Raw genomic sequence first — 20,302 nt, 5'->3', positions numbered from 1 at the left:
GCTAAGAAGCACCTGATATATCTACCGTTTGCTTGAAGGTGCACAGACAACCCTGACTTCACCCCATCTCTTACTGGGGTTTCAGATGTTGAGCCTTCCAACACAAAGAAAATCTGCCTTTTTGTACCCACTTTGTAGTATACCACTGTGGAAAACTGTAACTTAATGGTTGAGCAAACACAGAAGACCTGTTTCTTCAGACTTAATAGTAAGAAACACTAAACTGCACTCACGTATTATCCCCAATACTCAATACCCAATACCTACTCGAATAACTTCATTCAAACTTTTAATTATCAAGTCTCACAAATGGAACTTTTTATTGCCACTCACAGCAATGCAAGCATTGCTTTATTCTAAGAGGTGACTAAGTAAATGCAAGTATACAGGCAAATAGGGGCTTTCCTGAAATTTAGATTTCAGGAAAATCACTAAATGCTATGAGCACAAATCAAACAAAAATAAAACCATACAGTAGCTTAAAGAAGAAGAGTGCATCCCTGTATTGTATTCATGCAGCACCTGGATGATAAAAACACCTGTGACCATCTAAAATCATATAATTTATATGCAGTTTTATAACAACAGAACCATTCAAACCAAATTTTGCATTATTAATGAATTAAAAAAAAGATTTAGAAATAAGACCACAACAAAATGATCTCCAAATAAAAGAGGAAATGCTGCTCTTTATACTTGTCAAGTATTTTCCTGTAGTCTTCACATTTCAGTCCCTCAGCACAGTGAAACTACTTCACAGTCCAACACTTCATTCTCGCCCAGCCTTTAACTTCTCCTCCACTGTGTGATCACCTTTCGAACCTCCCATGCAGGGCGGACTCTTAGCCACGGTAGGGTTACTTTGCCACTGCTCAGGAGTCTTTGCTTGGATCGCCAGTGCATGAACACAGCTACTTAACTCCTCCTTCAAAGCTTCGTTAACCAGACGGTGACGCTGAATCAGCGGCAGGCCCTCAAATTTGGAGCTGACAACAAGGACACGGAAATGGGATTCCGAACCGGAGGGCACAGCGTGCATGTGGCTTTCATTTTGGACTTCTAAGTGGTCTGGCTTCAGCGCGTCGGTCAGTTTGGTTGTGATAGCCCTTTGAACGGGCCGGCTGGGGTCTGGGTCCATATGTGGTCTGAAGTGGGCAAAGGGACGGGTTAAAGCAGGATGGGAGGATACGGGCCGAGCACAGCGGAGGACGCTGGGAAGCATCAAGCTGTAGCAGTTGACCAACTAGGAAGGCATAAAAACATGTGACATGTAAGGTAATGTGACATACTTGTGTTCAGGACAACATCTGGAGAATCAAGTAAAGACATGTTCAGGGCTTCAGCTGGGGTGAAAAAGCAGTTTTAGTCGATGCCCATTACATGATAAAAGCAATAAACAGATATCTTCTTCTGTTGAGGCACAAATTATCTCTGAAAAAGAATTAGGGTATTGTGTCTTTATCATGTCTGGGTTAGGATGCTTTTGATTCACCATATAACAGGAAAATATCTGTTAGCTTGGTGAGGAGGCTCTTATTTAGCCACTGTGCTGCCGTGAGAGCAGCTTCAGCGCCAAAACCGACTTCATGCAGTCAGTCATTCATGCATGGATTAAAATGACACATGCGCATTTAATTTTTACAGACTGCATTACCCTGGCAACTTAATAAAGACCTCACAGCTCTCCCATTGTCCCTTTTACAAAGGTACACCGACCGAAAGGACGGTTGTGTAACTGTTTGCTTGGTGGCATGAAGTCGTTGCTTGCTAGCTTGAGATTTCCAGCTTTCATAGTAAAAACTGAGAGAAGGAAGCTGTGTTTACACCGAACATTTTCACACAAGACACGCACACTCTGTCTTTAATATTATAACTATAATAATTGACAAGATAATAATTAACCAAAGTAAATTTGGCTACTAACCTTCCAGCAAAGTATGCTCAGTGCTGCTGCTGTCTCGTTGTTCTACTTGGCTTTGGATGTTGACAACCAGCGTGTTACTGCCACCTGCTGGGCTGGAGTAAATACACAACACCCCCAAATGCAAATCTGCGGCAGGAAATGGGAAGTTCCTGTTTCACGAAGGTTTTCTACACACAGCAAACTACTTCATTTTATATTTCATCTCTAGACTCTCTTAAAAAGTCTGTCTCTCTTAAAAAGAAAAATGTTGTCATTCCATAATTGATAAGACTTTTCAATAAAATAACTAAAATTACCTTCTGCCTACCATTGATTTCATATTTCTAAAATAAATAAGCTTTTACCAATATTTTTCTGTATACTGAATAAGGGTGTATCATCTCCCGCTTCGCCCCCCTCTGCTGTTACATTGTCGCCGTTTTCTTCTTCTTTGAATGGTATTATTACCTTTATTTCCAATTTCATTTGTTCTGCTTCTTCTTGAGTTTGAGCATACTGGATGCATCGCTAGTATATTGTTGCCATTTATTGTTTGCACACCCACTCCATTTTTAATGCATTTATATTTATAGTTTATTAAACAGCCCACAGTCATGTAGACGTTCCATAAGTTTCTGTAATCAAATTTGTCCAGGTTAAGCATGGTGTGAAGAGTAGCATCAGGGCTCCAGCTGCCAGGCATTTTTAAAAAGCACTCTGAGGAGAGTCATTTTCACGATTGAGTCTCTCTGAGTCGTCTCACTCACACTTATTATCAGGATTTTGCCAGTAAGATGAACCCACCCCGAAGCCCATATTAACAAAGTCTTAGCCTATCTTGGATAAATAAGTCTTCTTGTGCAGGAAAAGCCGTTTCTGGCTGTATTCTTCGTCTTTGGATTTCTTGTATGCTGGCAAACATATAAACAAACATACAAGAAATCAAACTAGTATGTTTGCACATGCATTGGACACCAGGTGGTTCAAGGATTATGATGATTATGTGAATCATCTAAACCTAAGTAAATGTGTAGGGTTGCTTAAGCAACCAGTGTAACCAACCATGTTGTCCATTACCTTCATCAAAACACCCAATAAGAGAATATCTTCTGGAATACTCTTTCCCTCAAATAACACATCACCCTGCATTATGTTTTCCTGTTTCAGGCAGTGCATCTGACTGAGTACACCCTTGCTAATGCAGATTTCCACCCTGTTTTGTCATCAGAACTGCCTTAATTCTTTGTGGCACAGGTTCAACAATGTGTGGAAACATTCCTCCAAGATTCAGATGTATATTGACCTGACAGTATCACACAGTTGCTGCAGAGTTGTCACTCTCTTCATCCATGATTTGAATCTCCTGTCCTACCACATGGAACAGGGTGAATCAATGCTTTTATATTGTTTACTCTAAATTCTGACACACGCTGGAGGAAATATAAGGTGAAATCATCAGTCCATAATGCCATCCGAAATGTTGCAGAAGAAACTGAGGCTCATCAGACCAAGCAATGTTTTTGAGGTTTTTTTGTTTGTTTTTTCAACATAGTCTCAGGTTCCTGGTCTTAGCTGGTTTAGCAGGAATGAAACCCAGTGTCGTCTTCTGCTGCTGCTGTAGCACATCTGCTTCCAGGTACAATGTATTGTGTGTTTAGAGATGCTCTTCTGCATAGTTTGCTTTTAACAAGTAGTAATCTGAGTTATTCTGCCCTTCTTATCACCTCACAGCATTCCGACCATTCCTGTCTGACCAAAGAACTGCTGCTCACTGGGTATTTTTCTCTTCTTTTGACCTTTGTCTGTAAATCCTAGAGATGGCTGTGACGGGGAAAATCCCAGTAGACAATCAGTTTCTGAGACACTCAGACAGCCTGTCTGACAACCAACAGCTGTATTAAGTAAGTGTCACTTACCTTTCTTCCCCATTCTGATGTTCAGCCTGAAATTCAGCAGGTAATCTTGTCTACATACTTTCAGTCGCTGCCATCTGATTGGTCTATTAGATATTTGTGGCAATGAGTGGATGAACAATAGTACCTAGGGCGAGTGAATATCCCATTATACTTAATGGTAATATAAAAAACAAAATAATTCTTTTAATTTGTTTATTCATCATGATTCTTTGTTATCCATTGTGATTCCAAAGGGTCACAGAAAAATGTAAACCCAAAAATCAACAATGAGAAAATATAAGAAAAAAAAATCTCACACACCTTTAAACAGAAATGATGCCGCCATATTTACTCTAATTATGATTTATAACTGGTATTTAACATTGATGTATTTACTTGTGTTTCATTCTCATTTACAAAATACATAAAATCAAAGACAACATACAGTATTGTTCATTTACACTGCTTTTTTTTTTTTTTACAGCTTTTTGTTTTTTAATATTTATGATACCACAGTTTCTAAACTTACAATCAACTACAGTTTCTACAGCACAGTACAGTGACAAGGGTGATAAATTCTTCCTTACATTTAATTAATGGCAATGCAATTTTATTGACAAAGGCGTCAAGACTTAGGGTAGCTTCAGAGAGTACACACAAATGTCAGCTGTTTATTTCTGTGTCATTATTGAGCCAACAACCAGCATTTCCGTGGACAAGGCCAGCGTATAGCTAATGTGCTCCGATTCCCAATAACTTCAAAGGAGAGAATAAAAGACAAATATCCAAACACTTATTGCTTTGATAACTTTTTGCACTCACAATTGACTGTTGCTCAGGCCACACGTTAATTATAGAAAAAACCCTGTAACATAAGCTAGGATATGTATCTACAAGAGACAATCTTGACGTGAACCGAGTCACCGAGACATGTTAGCGTCTTGACAGTGTACCATGCTAAACAAATACAACGATTATCTTGACATCCTTGCTCTTAATTTCATGGGTGATACAGGACGATATACAGAGAATTGAACTGCTAACGCTTGGCATTTATATTTATGCTGTGAATGTGCGTTTGTGTATCAGTGTGCTCTTAAGGGAGGATCTGGCTAATTTTATTTTCAGGCTCGCTGGCCGTTTGGGCTTCTAAAGATGTTATTTGTTGCAGATTTCCAACAAGAACATCTGAACCCTTAAAGTCAGATTTGTTAAGAGTCGTGAAAAGATGAAAAGTCCAGATGTTCTTGTTTCATGTGACGGGTGGCAAAGACTGACTGCAACATTGGTTTGAAAGGCTTATCTTATTAGTTACATTAGTTATTTTTATTTACATATCTTCATATGTATAACAGAGAATTAATGGTATCATATGTAAACTCAGGGCATAGGAAATATTTGGCAATAATTAATGAGAGGTGGTCTCATGGCACACTCATAGATGAGGGGTCCGATGTCAGATTTGGATCAGAGTGAGACGGGAAAATGTATAAAGGGCAGGTCACTGTCCTGGTGGAGGGGGGGGTTGCGTGAGCACCTCATGTTCACAATTACAAAATTGTCATTTGGTAGATTTTGGTCATTGTGCTCTTGCTAAACCTTGTCTTTCACTTCACTTTCTAGCAAGGCCGCATCCAGATGTGTCGAGAAGGAATCGAGGGATTCTCCACTGTGCCTTTATGACAGTGTTCATTTAGTGCAATGGTTTGTCTGTTGTTTTCGACTGTCTCGAGTCTACGTATGGCTGCTATCCTAAGAAAATGGCAGTCTGGAGAAAAGGATTGTATTCTTGTTAATCTGGCATGTCGATGATTGTTTTTCTTAAACATTGCAAATGTGAACACATCATAATCATTTTGCGGATCAGGGGAATGTGGCAATATTTTCTGTGCTGTTGTATGTGTGGAATTTATGACAGTCAGCCCTTGGCAGTGAGTTCTCTATGATGAATTTCATGTTATATCTGGATACCTTTCAACCATACAGCAGACTTAAACACAATGTCCAAAATTCACACTCTCATCAGCATAACAATCCCCTTGAAATGCAGTAAATCCTGTAACAGGCCTAAAGAACATACAAGCCCCAAAATAAGAACAATTAAGATGAATAACTCTCGTGCGATCACATGTCCTTTACTTTGCCTGAAGTACTTTACAACAGCTCAAATATTTACTCTCCAACTGTTGAACTGTATTTTTTCTTGTTTCAAGAGCAAAAGACAGATTAAGGGACAGTTTTTTTGTTCTCTGACTTAAAGTGCTATTGTTCCACCTTGCTTCGGTGTAAGCTGTGGAAAGCATCGTTCCCTCTCCTGAATCTAAGAGAATCAGATGACACTTGCGTTGGCGTGCACCAAGTGCCCAAAAATCAACAATAGCATCTTTACAGAAATCATGACCTAGCTACTCAGTATTTTCAGGTGGCAGCACAGTGGCTCAGTGGTTAGTGTTTCTGCCTCACACCTGTAGGCTCTCAAACCTACAGAGGACTGTGCTGGAACCCTGGGCGTGTCCAGGTTAAAGCTGCTGACTGTGGTCCACGACAGGCTTACAAATGAGATGTTGCAATATTTTCCTGTTTCTTTTGTTTGGTTTGGTTTTTCTATTGAACTACACCAGCCAGTGGTATTACTCAGCATCGCTCTTCATCTACACATGACGAGAAGCTCATGATGTGCAAATGACAGAGTGACAGGATATAAATACTGCTGCCATGTTAGCTCGCTGCAAACTTCTTTTGGTGGGGAGGTGGAGACAATGGAGAGAAAATTATTTATGTGTAACATTATTCAAATCGAGGTTTGTGGAGTTTGGGTGAAAAAAACATGCAAATCTGATTTGGTTTGAACTGTCCTTTAATCATGTCCAGTACTGTATGTTATCGTGCCTTGTTAGTTATCTACTGTATATTAGATAGGTTACTCCACATCCATCCACAAATCAAAGTTGCATTTGTGAAATGGTAGAAGACAAAATAAATAAATAAAAACAAAATATTCAATATTGCACAGAGGTTCAATATTGCACCAAGAAGCACACTCACATTAATGAAAACATTCAGCTCAAACAGATAAAGGTATTTAGGTCAGCTTACACATCTAACACAATCTATGGCTGCATCTAAAACATTAGCTTGTGGGGTAACATTTAAAAAACTTTCTATTATCTTCTTCTTTTTTTTCATGTGTAATAACCAGATTAAATCTGTGGCATGTGCTTTAAGAACAGTTCAGAAGTATTGGATCCCTACATCAGAATAAAAGCACTGTGCTGTCTTTTATGGATAAAAAATATCAAAATACAACTTAATTCAGAGTAATTGATGGGCAGATGCAACATGTGCTGCTTACATGTTGTACTCTCAGTTTTCATAACGTTACATACATACGTTGTGACATGCAGAACACCATCCAAAGCATACAAGAGACAAACATACTGTAAGTCTGGGAGAAAGAGTACTAAAAAGGCATTTCTCACAAAGGGATATACAGAGTGGCTGGAAACGATGATTGAGTGTGAGATTCTAAACATTTTCTTCAAGTCAGGAAAATGTTAGGGGCACTCACACTGACAAGTGGTTGTGCTTTACATGTACATTTCAACAGATATCTTCACCTTTGTGATTTAAATGGGTTTCATGGTAGAATGCAGTTTTCCCTTTGAGTGGGAAATGTGTATGTATGATCTTATGGCTGCTTGGAGGTGAGCGGTGTTTCACTATAGCAATGCAATAAAGGGAGAGAGGAGCTCAATGGAGCTCCTTATCGCAACAAAAGCAAACCTGGAATGTTCTATTATCTAAAAAAATGGCAGTTAGTCTGTACACCAACACAAGACCTCAGGAGATAAAGAATGACGACAGATCTTTGTTAAGGAGGAAGCCAAGAGAAGAGTGTCTTGGTTTTACCTCGCAAAGTCAAAAATGCTTCAAATCAAGGCAGAAAATGTTGCATTTTTGAGTCAGTGTCCAACAATGGTAAAGCACTCAAGACTGGAAAGGTGAGTTGGATTTGCTCGGAAGAATGGAGGTGACTACAGAGAATTCTGCAACAATGGCTAGTGGTCATTTCTATGAGTCTATTTGCATGGCTCATCATCAAGAGTCCCCATCCCTGACCTCCAACCCCAGAGGAATGTATTTACAGTGTGGGAGACAGACTCTAATAACTAAATATGTCATTAACTATGTTTCTGGTGTTTTCATCTTTTCCAATTTAGAGTAACAATGAGGCACAGGCAGCAGATTTTACTTTAGCTTTTTCTTTTTTACAGCTCTTTGTGGAATGGAGTTGTACCAATCAAATAATTACTAATATTTACCTGCATTACAATTTACTCTTGTAGATGGGGAGAGGTTAGAGTGCAGGATTTGGAGGGCTCTTGAGCTATTCGTTCACAGTGTGGCAAAAACTCTTCTGCCCTCTGGAAAGTTGTTGGTGCCACATTATTGCAGCACCTGGCCCCGCGTCTCAGGTAGTTTGAGGGCCAGAAAACTGCCTGCTGCCAGTGCACCTGAGGCAAACAGGATGGGTACAGCCTTGGTTATGCCAACGAACGAAGTGAAGATGCTTATGCCTAACACCGCCGCTAATTTACAGAGGGCGTTGAGGAAGCCAAATGCTGTGGTTCTGAGAAAAGAAAGATAAGAAGCACAGAGTCACTTCGGTGCCTGAGCATGTTTAAAGTAAACCAGCAGAGAAAACAGTTGCTTGAGTTACCACAGGGTGGTGCTAGAGCTCCTAAAAATCAACAGCGTTTGGCACGCTACTAAAGGTAGTGCTCCTCTTTGATGAGTCTGACAATACAGGTGCTCTTACTTTATATTACTTTCAATATATATATATTATACTACAAGTTATAAATATAAAGTGGAACCCAGAGAAGCTCCTTTTAAAACCATTATTTGGAATCAAGAAAACCCAGAATCCCACAATGTCATCCATCCCTGCAAGCCAACCAATCATAAAGGGGCATCTGTTATGACATAACTTAACACGTCACAGCCTTTATGGTGTCAGGGAGATTTCTGGGCTTGCCTGGATTACCTACCTCTTGTCAGAGGGATAGAGCTCGACGGTCAGCACGTCCAGGGAATTCCAGGAGGCGATGCTAATTCCTCCAAACAGGCAGAGCAGGGCAATCATAGCTGATTCGCTGTTGCCAAAAGAAAGGAAGAAACAGCTGATGCAAGATATCACGCTTGAGCCCGCTGTGGATAAAGAGGGGGAAAGAATGATGTCAGAAGAACTGATGGGATTCCTGCATAACTCAGCTGAAAATGACTGAGGATCAAATCATTTTGCACCTTTGCACATAAATCTCTATTCCACAGAACACTTATTAAACAGATAAAATAAAATGATCTCTCTTTATCTCCCTCTATTTTTCTTTTTCTTATCTAAATCTATAGCTATAATTTCTCATTCTGACCAATAGGATACGTTTCCAGACCAAACAAAATTGTTCCATTGTTCCATCTATATTGCTTTTGGATGAGTTGCCCTTGAACAGAACTAGATGGCATCCAGAAATCTTATCATGAGCAGGTTAATGTAGGAAAACTACACATAATAAGGTTTGTGGATTTCTTTTTTCACAATCTGGACAGTGCTGCTTGTTGGCTCTTTTAGCACCACACGGCAAAAGAAGTAATCTTCCACAGGAAAGTTGTCTTTTCATGCCCTCAGGCAGCAGCTGATAAAAGTTCTTTAAAACAAGTGATTTACAGTGCAGAGGGAGTTATATTTAAACATGTGCTGTATTTATATTTAAAAATGAATTGGATCAAAGCAGGCCTAACTTCTGATTCAAGCACCACTGAGTAACATGGCCCATACCAAGCATCCTCAACCGTCCGATCTTGTCCATGAGCAGCGCAGAGACGATGTTGCCTGGCAACACAGCCAAGGTACCCAGGAAACTGACAAAGTAGACCATGTAGGCATTATTTTCATCGCTTATGTCACTGAGCAGGCAGCCCTCTTTGTTGTGCAGGAAAGTGCTGTTGATGAGCTTACAGTTGATCAACCTGTACTTGAAAAGATCTGTGAGGAGAAAGAAGGGATAAGGAGCGATGTTCAGGATAGCAGGAGAGGAGACAGAAAGAGTAAGAGGTTCAAAGAACTGGTCAGTAAACTGCTGTCAGGTGGACAAAGCAAGACACTTTATTAACACTCAGTGAATGATACTAAGAGGACAACATTTGCAAGATCAAATATTACTCTTGGACCACAGAGGGGTCACAGAAAATCTGTCGATCAGAAAATTCACACAAGTTGTATTCACTAAGCAGCATAAAAAAGCTGCTTTGGTGCTGAATTTACGAAATAAAGAACACAAGATTACAATGAGCAGGTCCTGTCAAAATTAAGCTCTCTAGTAATGAACCTATAGGATGAGCAGCAATTCCAAAATATTTCCCAGAAGAGAAAATCATCTATCATTCACTGCCAAGTGGAGAATAATGGAAGCAACCGAAGGATGAATGTGAGGAAATGAAAAGGAGAGAGAAAATTAAACTACAGTAGCTCAAATCCACATTCTGGGGGTATTTTGCTACCTTGGAGCTGGACACATGCAGCCATACTGAAGCATGACGCTGAGCCCAAATAAACCTAAAAGAAGAAAACTGAGAGCTGATTGTTATGGACTTTTCTCCATTTAATGTCGACCCCACTTAATTTTTATGGGCACAGTCAAACACTGTGAAAGTTAAACATTCATGACATTTTTACTCAGGATTAGATGATTTTTTTTATTACCAGACCTGTGGTGCCTTTTCCAATTCTTCAGTCTGTATTTAGAGGTGAATCAAACAAACTTCTGTTGCGTATCCAAATTTTGATGATAGGCAACGTACATTGAACATGACATGCGACACAAATGCAAATGGAGAATGTAAGATGAATATGAAACACCTGGGTGCAAAAGAACTGGGATTGTATTAGATGTTTTTTAAAATATAAAGATGTTAATCATCTCTGAAAATGTGACGATATTTATGCTAAGCTTCATTCAGATTGACTCACGCAGATACGGTACATGCAGCCATATGTTACAATTATTATTCTAAAAAGATTTCCTGATATGTCAGACCTTAGAAAATGAAAGTGTGCAAAGTTGAGCCTTTTTTAAACCTGTAGATCTGTACATTCAAAGACTAAAATGAGGTACAGCCCAGCTGCATTTTTCATGTGTTATTTCCTCGTCATTCTACAGTGTAAAAATAAGGTGCACCATGGCAACTAGCACTAAAGTCTCAAGTTCTGCATAGAAAACCCAAAGAGACCTTAATCCTTAATAAGCAAACAAGTTTCTAATTTCCATTATAACAAGGAACTCCTGGCCAGCAGTGATAGCACAGCTGAGTGATCGCTTGACTTGTGTAAAGACTGCAAATAACCAACAAAGCGAGACCAGGGCGGTGTTTGCATGTGTGGACACAGCTGCTGAATCTGAAACTGTGTGATATAGATTTCCACATGTGGTATCATTTGTCTTTTTCAGTGAAGAAAGAATAACATTAATATAACAATCCCCCGGTGTGTAAGGGGATTTTGCAGCTCCAGAATACTCAGTTCAGTATAGATCCAGTCATTCTGTGAAGGTGAATAAGGAAGCAATTTAGCAGTCTGACAAACAGCCAAACTGCTCAGAGAACACACAGAGCGCACAGAACTCACCGGTAACAATGTATTTACTAGACAGTAGCAACAAACTGTCACTTTTCAACAGAAAACACAGGAGTGAAACTGAGCCAGTAGAACTACTTGCAAGGAAGTTATTTATAAAGAGACCTCTGAAAGGTCTATAAATAGCAAAGAAAGAACAGGGGCACAGAGCAACAGCAACATTACATTTTTACCATAAATGTCCATATATAATTTATTCTGCATTTTTTCAGGGCCTGCTGAAACACACATAAAAGCTTCTAATTTAAAGGTTTTACTTATACAAGACCATATTTTCCTATTATAAAACACCTGCGAGTGTTTGTATGTGTGTTCCCTACCAGTGTTGTAGAAAAGGGTGGCAATGAAGGTGCAGTTCTTGAAGAAGGTGTTGGTGGAGGTGATGTCCTCAAAGTAACACTCCTCAAAGAGGGAATCCTCAAAAACCATAGACTTCATTTTCAGGTTCATAAACCTGCAAGCGAACACATGGAGGAACAGTGGAATTAAGGAATGGAGGCATGGAGAAAATGAACAGGTGCAGCACGGAGGTGGAGAGCAGACAGAGACAAAGGAAGATGCAAAGAGACAGAGAAACAAGTGATTTATCACAAGAGTGTCAGATATGGCATTAGCATAATGCTGTAAATTTGTAACATCTGAAATCACATGCAGAGTTCAGGCTGAAAAGGCAAGGTCAAAGGAAACATCAAAGACAGGCTAGTTGAACATGAAAAAGTCCCCAGGGCTTTCATGCAATCAAACCAGTGTTTAGAATAAAACATTTCGGAGCCTCATTTATATTTGCATCTCATTTGTTGCCGTCCACCACAAGCTAGTTCTGTCTGAATGAATTCATTCATTAAGCGTTGGACCAAAAGGCATCTGACTGACATGAAGCCCAATTCCAAAGGATTCGCTGTCATTCAAAACGCAAACACTAATGAGGAGTAAAAGACAACTCACTTGTCGTTAAAGTACTCTCCTTGACGGTGAACCTGGTTTTCCAGGGTGAAGTTAAAGGTGACGTGTTCTACCTTCTCCTTGACAAAAACCTTGGTGCGCGAGGAGTACTCCTGCTTCTGCAGGTATTTGATCATGTCGGGGAACCACACCGTCAAACCATAGTAGCTGGAAGACAAAGAAAAATTCTCTCACAGAAAAGATCAATTTACCTCTAAGAGAAAAGGGAAAAAAGAGCCAGTGACGCTTTATGGTTATACATAAGTGTCATTTCTTTTTTACCATCTACATAATATGAATTTGCAAGCCGTTTGTTCAGCGCTCTGTTGGAGAGAGCTCGAGGTAATTAAGCCTTCGATGAAGCCTTTAATTAAACATAATGTTGTGTACAGGAACAATAGAATATAACGTCCAGGGAAATTTGATTAGTGACTGGCTTCTAGAAGGATGTTGGAAGACAAGCGTTACTGAGTAAATTAATATTTCAGTGCACTATGGCTTTATGGATTTATATTCGTTATTAGTTATATACATAATATATTGGCACTAACTGAAATAAATGTTAGATAAATCCAAGTAATGTTATGTTTTGCTTTAGCAAACTACTGTATCAAACTGAACCTGTTTACCAGGCTTAATAAAGGTTCACTGGTGAAAATTTATTGTCTTACATTTCCTTGAACATTAAAATAAATTCACATCAATTCATTATTTTGTGGATCATTATAAAGATTGCAGCACATGATTCACATTATTTTAAATAAGGCATAATATTTTATTGCACCTTCCGCAACGTGGTAAGTGGTGCCTGAGGACAATCACATTTTTAGGATATGTGTTAAAGATTATTTAATACATGAATATTTTTGTGAAATAGGGCAAGCTGTGCTTTGGTATAGTGGCCAGGCTGCAATGGCATCACAGCCGCATGATTCTTCAGATGTAACAATGACTGTGGAGCAACAGTAACATGATGAACACCAAGATGGCCATGAGAGAGACACCATGAATAACTCTTTGGACCCTGCAGAAAGCAGTGCTGTCATCCTGGAACAGATCCCATCAGGATAGAAATGATGATCACAGAATAAACGTGATCGCCCAAGACTTTGTTCGTATTGATTTGTAGTGCTCATGCCAACAAAACAGCATAACCCTGTGAGAGGGGTCATGGGTTCAGGGTGAATCTCTATTTGATTCTGCTTTTTCATTCTCAGCTACAAAAAGAGCCATTTGAGTGATTCAGCAGCACTGCTGACACTAAATGACATGAAAGTGATCGCATCCATTCGCAGATCCTGCTTCAAGCCCCTTTTTGTTTTATACTCACTGATAAATTCCTGCTTTCACCAACTATTATAATTATGAACCTGCCGTGGCCAGCTAGACCAGGAGATAATGTTGGCCTTTACATTTAAATCACCAACAGCCAACTGACTCCTGATAAACAAACACAAAGCCGCTGTGATCAACAGCCATCTGCTCTTTTTAGTTTAGACAAATAAACAGATTTCACTATGCAACACAGAAAATCCTGCATTAGTTAATACACCTGATCCTACCTGAAGGACATAGAGAACCACACAGCCATCATCATGTAGGTGGTGCGCCGGTACTCGGGAGAGAAAATGGTCTGGAAATTACTCCAAACCTGAAGAAACACACAGACAGACACAAGAGATGTGCAAAGAGAAAGTAATAAATGTAAAGTACACTCAGCTAAAAAGTCAATAGACTTCAGACATTTCTGAAAACAGGGTTCTTTTCACCAACTGTGAGAAATAAAAAGCATCTCCCAGAATCCCTTTCCAGTTTTAGTGTAAACAAAGACCGAAAAGGGAGAACACAAACACACAGAATCACTAAACACACAATAAGATCTAACAAGATAAACAGAGCCTTGGTGAGATTTTTAATATACCTTCTTTTTAGTTACAATTCCTTCAGCTCAAGACCAGGTCCATTTTAACAAGTGAAGCCAACTCAAAGCCTGTCAGTGGAGTTCTGATCGTCACAGAAAACAAGATGCTGCCATTTGATTCTGTGGCTCTTGGCTTCTCAGACACAACCTTCAGTCGTCCCAGTTTTAAAAGATCAAAGCAACGATGGCAAAAAATGTTCCGTTTGAGCCTCCAGACCAGGACAACACAAACCAGTGGGAGACTAGATCCATCTTTAACCTCCTAAGACCCGAACTCTTCCACGGCATGCATTTTAATTTCTCTTTGATATTTGGACATATTGGGTCCCGATGAATGTAAAAAATGTGATGTCCACATATGTGAACGGCAGGTCCTAGGAGGTTAATACACAGTCTATGTTTCCACAGACGTAGGACTAAGTAAAGCAACAAAAAGTGTTATCAAAAGACTGTATAAATTTTTCAAATCCACTGATTGTTTTCAAGTTAAAGTAGCTGTATGTAAATGTATCGCTGATATCACAAATTTGCTGTGCACATTTTCTTGTCCATTTGCAGCAACAAGGTTAATGAATTGTGTTTTGCTTTTCTAGTGTTGTTGACTGCTCAGAACACTTTACACTACAAACCACATGAGACCATTTACAGAAACATTCAGTTATTTATTCTATTCATTTCAGGCACTTTATCCATTACACCTGGTTCTGGAGTAGCCACGGATCAAAACAGACCTTCTAATTAATGGACAACCTCCTGAGCCACAAGTAGTTTGAATCCTTTCTCCTTTTCATTCTCGTTCTTTTTCATTTAAATATGTATCAAGTAAGAAATTGATTTTAAAAAAGAATAATCAGGGTTTTTTCTTACCTGATGGAAGAGCGTGGTGAGCTTTATCCTCCATTTCTCGTGCCAGGCAGCACCATCGCCCAGGTTTACCAGCTCATCCATCTGCTTCACTGTTTTGATGGTGGTCACCTGGGAGGTATGATTTAATTGTTCTGTTTAACGATTGTTAATCGTGCTCCTCTTGAGAGTGCTTTACAAATCTCTTTGTTAAAAAAGTTTCATAGAATAATCACACAACTTCATATAAAATGATGTATTTTTCCATTAAAGTTCAGTTAGTATTACAATGTATCCATGTTATGAGGCTAACAGCTGACCAGTAACACCACAATCTGTAAAACAGAAAGTTGTTTTAATAATTTTACTCAAAGAAAAGATTATAAAACATCTTTGAATCACCATTTTTCATTTAAATTATTAATATGAACTGTACAGCCTGAGGCATAAAGAGATTACAGAAGTTTAAAGAGCATCTGTTTTAACTCATTAATATGCAAAAATATGCAGCACAGAGCTCTAAACCTGCTGCACTCTATAAGCCCACAAACTGCAAACTATTATGATGATGTTATTTTCTGCATTAATGCAAAAGTGTTAGCATGAAAGAAGCTTAACATTCTTGAGTGTTACTTACAGAGAAGACCCTCTCGGGGTAACCCTTGGCCCTCATGTTGGTGTCGTGAACTTGCTTCAGAATCATCCACGCCTCGTCATGTTTGCCATTCTTTTAGGAGGGGCACAAAAAAAGATGTTTAGCAGATCTTTCATTTCCATTTTCAGTTAAATTAACGCAGCTTATATTTTATTATTTATTTATTATATTAGTTTTCATTTGGTGTTGTTGTCTTTCCATCATTGATGATTATTTGTTTTGGGTTTTTTGTTTTGTTTGTTTTTAGTTCATTGTTTGTTTTATTATGAATAGATTTTTAATTTTAATGTGACACTCGTTTTCAAGTTATCTTAACTTAGTTTATTCCTAACCATTTGAACTGAAGGCAACTGGACGTCTTTTTGGTTTCTTCAGTACTTAAAATCCTAGATAAAGACAAGATCTTTCATTTACCGTTTGTAAACTAGGTCTGGGCATATAGGAAATCTTGTGCAGTACTTAGAGTCACATTCAGATAAATCCATATTTATACAACTATTAAACAATGTGCACACTTAGATAAATTACGTTTTTGTTTTTCTTAAACAGATAAAGATGTAACCTTCGTGCCCTTGGAGGTGGTTCTGAGATTCACGCGAGCCAGGGGTGTGGCTACTTTCTGAAACACAGCCATACTTCAACATCCTTTGAGCTATTAAAGTTACGCTGGTCACAATTGGCTCGCAAAGAATCTCGAGACTGCGTTATGGGCAGCTGATAGCTGGTGTCGTGAGCCACCACCTCTGTTCAGTGATGATCTTTCACAGTGGACATAGATGGCCTCTTGGATTAGAAACTGAATATTTTCATGAATCAAAAAGAAATCCACTTGCTTTTATTTCTAGCCTTCAGAATACCATGACCTGGATGATTAAGAATGTGCAGGTTATATATAGTGCAGAGTCTTCAGTTGTCAGTTCATGTTCCTCACCCAGCGTCTTGTTTTGTATTTTATGACCTTTTCATTTTGCTTTGGATTTTACCTCAGTCTGCTGCCTCTGCATTTATTTCTCTGCCTGTAATCTTGCCCTCCATTTGATTCTTATTCTTCGTTAAATTTCAGTAAGTGCTGCAGTTATGTTTATGTGAAAGCCTGACTACATTTCAGTCCAAATCGAGACTAAACCACACACAGTACACGTGGAAATGTTTCAAAATGCCAAATGAGAGGTTGTTGATTCTACAGTGTTTTATCTTTGTCTGCCACCAGCTGCAGCTTCATTTACTAAACTGAGATATTCTGATGTGAATGAAAGTGCGTGGGACGTGAGTGCAGGTGTAAAATAAAATAAATAAGTAAATATGTAGAAACAAGGAGATACAAGAAGTGAGAACATCTGGTGGTATAAACCAGCAGCTAACATGATTAGCTAAAAGTGGTTTAGTACTAAAATACTGACAACATGCCTGATTTTTTTTATATATTGGGCATTTTTAAATAAAAATCAGTTTTTTTTTCTGTGTCAGTGTTTAAAACATACTGAACTGAATTCAGAATCTATGATGTATATTTCAGAATCTCCAATGTTCAGATTTCTCCTGGACGATAAATATGTACATATTAAGTTATTCAAAATGTTTTGGAAAAGTGCATAAGCAGCACTTTGTCTTTAAGGCTGTTTATGCTTTCAAGCATTCAAAATGTATTCAAAAATATATTTCCACAAGGTCTAAGTGGGGTATGAGCTGTCAGGCTGACCTCAAGGTAAAAGCGGGGGCTCTCAGGCATGGTGGTGAGGGCAGAGATGGCCGCCACAGAGGGGAAGGCACACACCAACACAAAGACACGCCAGCTATGGAACTGGTAGGCTGAGCCCATCTGGAAACTCCAGCCTACATGAGGAAAGGAAGCAAGAAGAGACGTGAGACAGAACTGCAGCATTTGTCATTTGCAATAAAAACTGTAGAGAAATGTAAAGACAAAATTAGCATTTACATAGCTTAGAATGGATACTGGCCTACTGGTGCGTGAGGAAACAATCTCGAAGCTTAGAATGTTCATATTTAAATACTGTACATTTTCTTACCATAGTGTGGGATGATGGCCCAAGCCATAGCAGATGCGTAGATGCCACCAATCATCCAGAACATGCAGAGCCAGGACAGATGCTCTCCTCGCTTCTCTTGGGCGAGGAACTCAGAGTAATAAGAAAACACAATTGGGATGGAGCCACCAATGCTGTGGAGTTAAAACGGAAGGTAACCGAATTAGAAAAGGTAGCATCTGTTCCCATAACAAAAGATTCAGTCATTTGTGATTTTTTTTATTTATCAGTGAATGACTGAGAATTCATTGAACTGTCCATCTTGGTATTATATACATACTTTCTTGCATGTGTGCTAATATTAAATGAAATATTTCTAAAGATTTGTAATATAGATATTAATTCTGTTTGTGTCTTTTAACTATAGCATGTACAGCAAATCATTTTAATGGATTTCACCAAAAATGAAAACAGAAAAATATTTATGAATTATTTCTTACAACCAGCTGAAAGGGCATGATTTCATGCAGGCTGTCATTCTGCTGGCATTCTGCTATAACCACCAGCAATGAGCACAAAATGCTTTGACTAAAATCCTTTTACAACAGCCTTAAGATGCTGCATGCAAGTAAAACTACAGACAGGTTGGCTTGTTGCAGTAGGTCAGTGTTCACATTGTTAGTCAATGACTTTGGACCATGTTATGGAAGCTGTTGACGTTTCTAAGCCCAAACCTGAGGAAATGGGAGGCCCAAAAGTACCTTTCAACACTTCACCTGAGATACAGCAAACACCAAATACAACCAGTATCTAAGGGCACACTATTTTTTTTTCTTTTAATGAAATATAGCCACTTCATATTTAATCTGCTCTGTGCCACGTGACATTGCTCTGCTTATCAGTTTGACTGATGTACTACAGTGGGTCGTGACTGCCTCATCTCCAACTCTGGCAGCTGTGTCTGAGTGACTCATCTATCCCCTTACCCCACACCAGAGATCAGGCGGCACAACAGGAAGGAGCTGTAGCCCTGGACGAAGGACGAGAAGAAGGCAAACACACTGTTGATGGAGAGGGAGATGAGGAGGGTCTGCCGTCGCCCGATTCGGTCGGCCAGGCCGCCCCACAAAAACGCCCCAACCATCATCCCCAGGTACACAATCAGACCTGGAGGGAGGGGGGATTAAGAGGGAAGAGTAATGGAAGAGAACGTCATGGGAAGAGATAATGAGACGGAGAGAGACAAAGGGCAAGATAATGAGTTATTATTCATCAGTAAACTCATTGATATTACTTCCAGCCTCCACTTGCACTTTCATTAAACTTCCACTGCCCAGTAAATTAGCTCATCTGACTGCCTCACTGGACTCAAGCATTTTGCATTAAGCATGAAACAGCAAGTTAATGCAATATAAGCATCCAAACCATATATTTCATAGCAGAGAGGGTCGTGGCGTACATCTTATTCACAACAGATTTTGTGAAATATGCAAAATATCATCCTTCACTATGTGTATAATAAAAAAGAAACACTGATCTATCCCTAAATTGTATAAATGTATTTTTCTTTTAAAAAGCAGCAAAGTAAAGGAACCAGAGAGACTGATTACTGGACAATACTAGTTTGAGTAACAGTAAGTGACCGAGAAGAGACAGGAGACTTAAACAGGGAGGTGGTTTCAAGGGGTTCTCAAATTTAATCAAGACCATGTGTATTATAGTACAATACACACGTATTATAGTATTATAGTATAATCAGGTTGTAACTGAGAGCTGGGTTTCACACAAAAGACAGTTAAGCATTTTTTTCCTTGTTTCCTTGTTTCCTTGTTGCAATATTTCAGATGTGTATTTCAGAAAGTGTGAGCAGGCAAAAGATGAATCTCTAAAACTGGAGCATGGAGCAAAATGCAGGTGGCAATTAGCTGATGTTAGCACAAACCTAGGAAATGGGCCATGCTGAGCTTATATTCAAGCTCAAATATGGTATAATCTGTAATCAGATCAAATAAATGAACTTTAGAGGTGTTGGTAAATGATTATTAGCTTTAACTAGAGCTTTATTACATTCATAATATGAAATATTAGTGTTTTGGAAACTATAAGGTTTATATAATTACACTGAATAGTTTTAGTGACATACATGGATATATACTCATCTGAGACACTGGCTAAGTTGAATGAGCTAGCATGCATTAAAGACCTGGGCTTAATAATGATGTCACCAAAAAGGTGACAATCTTCCAAAACATGAAAGTGCTGATAAAAAAATCTTAGACAAAGGCTGGAACCAGAGAACAGGAACAAACTGCTGCAGCCTTAAAATAAGTATACATGTTGTGTTGCTTTCCTATAAATGACACCTCTGTTTGAATCTGAAGAAACCTTTTCATCACTCGCTGCCCCTAAAGATTTTATTCTTTTACAACTTCAATACAATCCCTTTAGTGGCTGCTTCCTGGTGT

The 20,302-nt window shown here is 38.9% G+C and overlaps 2 protein-coding genes across 2 annotated transcripts in view; both read right to left on the bottom strand.

Annotated features, from left to right (window-relative positions):
• Nucleotides 1–316: 316 nt before the first annotated feature.
• Nucleotides 317–2,014, bottom strand: bola1 (bolA family member 1). Its single transcript, XM_086312408.1, has 2 exons — nt 1,925–2,014; nt 317–1,243 (listed from the first exon to the last, which is right to left on the bottom strand). Exon 2 carries the CDS (start codon nt 1,220–1,222, stop codon nt 770–772), a length of 453 nt encoding a protein of 150 aa, XP_086168534.1. The 5' UTR covers nt 1,223–1,243; nt 1,925–2,014; the 3' UTR covers nt 317–769.
• Nucleotides 2,015–3,997: 1,983 nt separating this feature from the next.
• Nucleotides 3,998–20,302, bottom strand: part of sv2a (synaptic vesicle glycoprotein 2A) — a 53,990-nt gene continuing 37,685 nt past the window's right edge. The window contains exons 3-13 of the mRNA XM_086312407.1: nt 18,824–19,004; nt 17,880–18,031; nt 17,552–17,685; nt 15,835–15,924; nt 15,222–15,329; nt 13,996–14,084; nt 12,437–12,601; nt 11,812–11,945; nt 9,638–9,844; nt 8,850–9,009; nt 3,998–8,428 (exon numbers count right to left, since the gene is read on the bottom strand). Of these exons, the coding sequence (XP_086168533.1) occupies nt 8,245–8,428; nt 8,850–9,009; nt 9,638–9,844; nt 11,812–11,945; nt 12,437–12,601; nt 13,996–14,084; nt 15,222–15,329; nt 15,835–15,924; nt 17,552–17,685; nt 17,880–18,031; nt 18,824–19,004 (1,604 nt within the window). The 3' untranslated portion in view covers nt 3,998–8,244. The remainder of the gene's footprint in view (nt 8,429–8,849; nt 9,010–9,637; nt 9,845–11,811; nt 11,946–12,436; nt 12,602–13,995; nt 14,085–15,221; nt 15,330–15,834; nt 15,925–17,551; nt 17,686–17,879; nt 18,032–18,823; nt 19,005–20,302) is intronic.

Source organism: Aulonocara sp. 'chitande type north' Nkhata Bay, linkage group LG11, assembly GCF_057382095.1.
Source record: "Aulonocara sp. 'chitande type north' Nkhata Bay isolate Kocher_YH1m ecotype deep benthic linkage group LG11, A_spYH_male_GT1.1, whole genome shotgun sequence".
Taxonomy (NCBI): Eukaryota; Metazoa; Chordata; class Actinopteri; order Cichliformes; family Cichlidae; genus Aulonocara; species Aulonocara sp. 'chitande type north' Nkhata Bay.
Note: the sequence above shows the minus strand (reverse complement) of the source record. Positions and strands in the feature narration are given on the sequence as shown.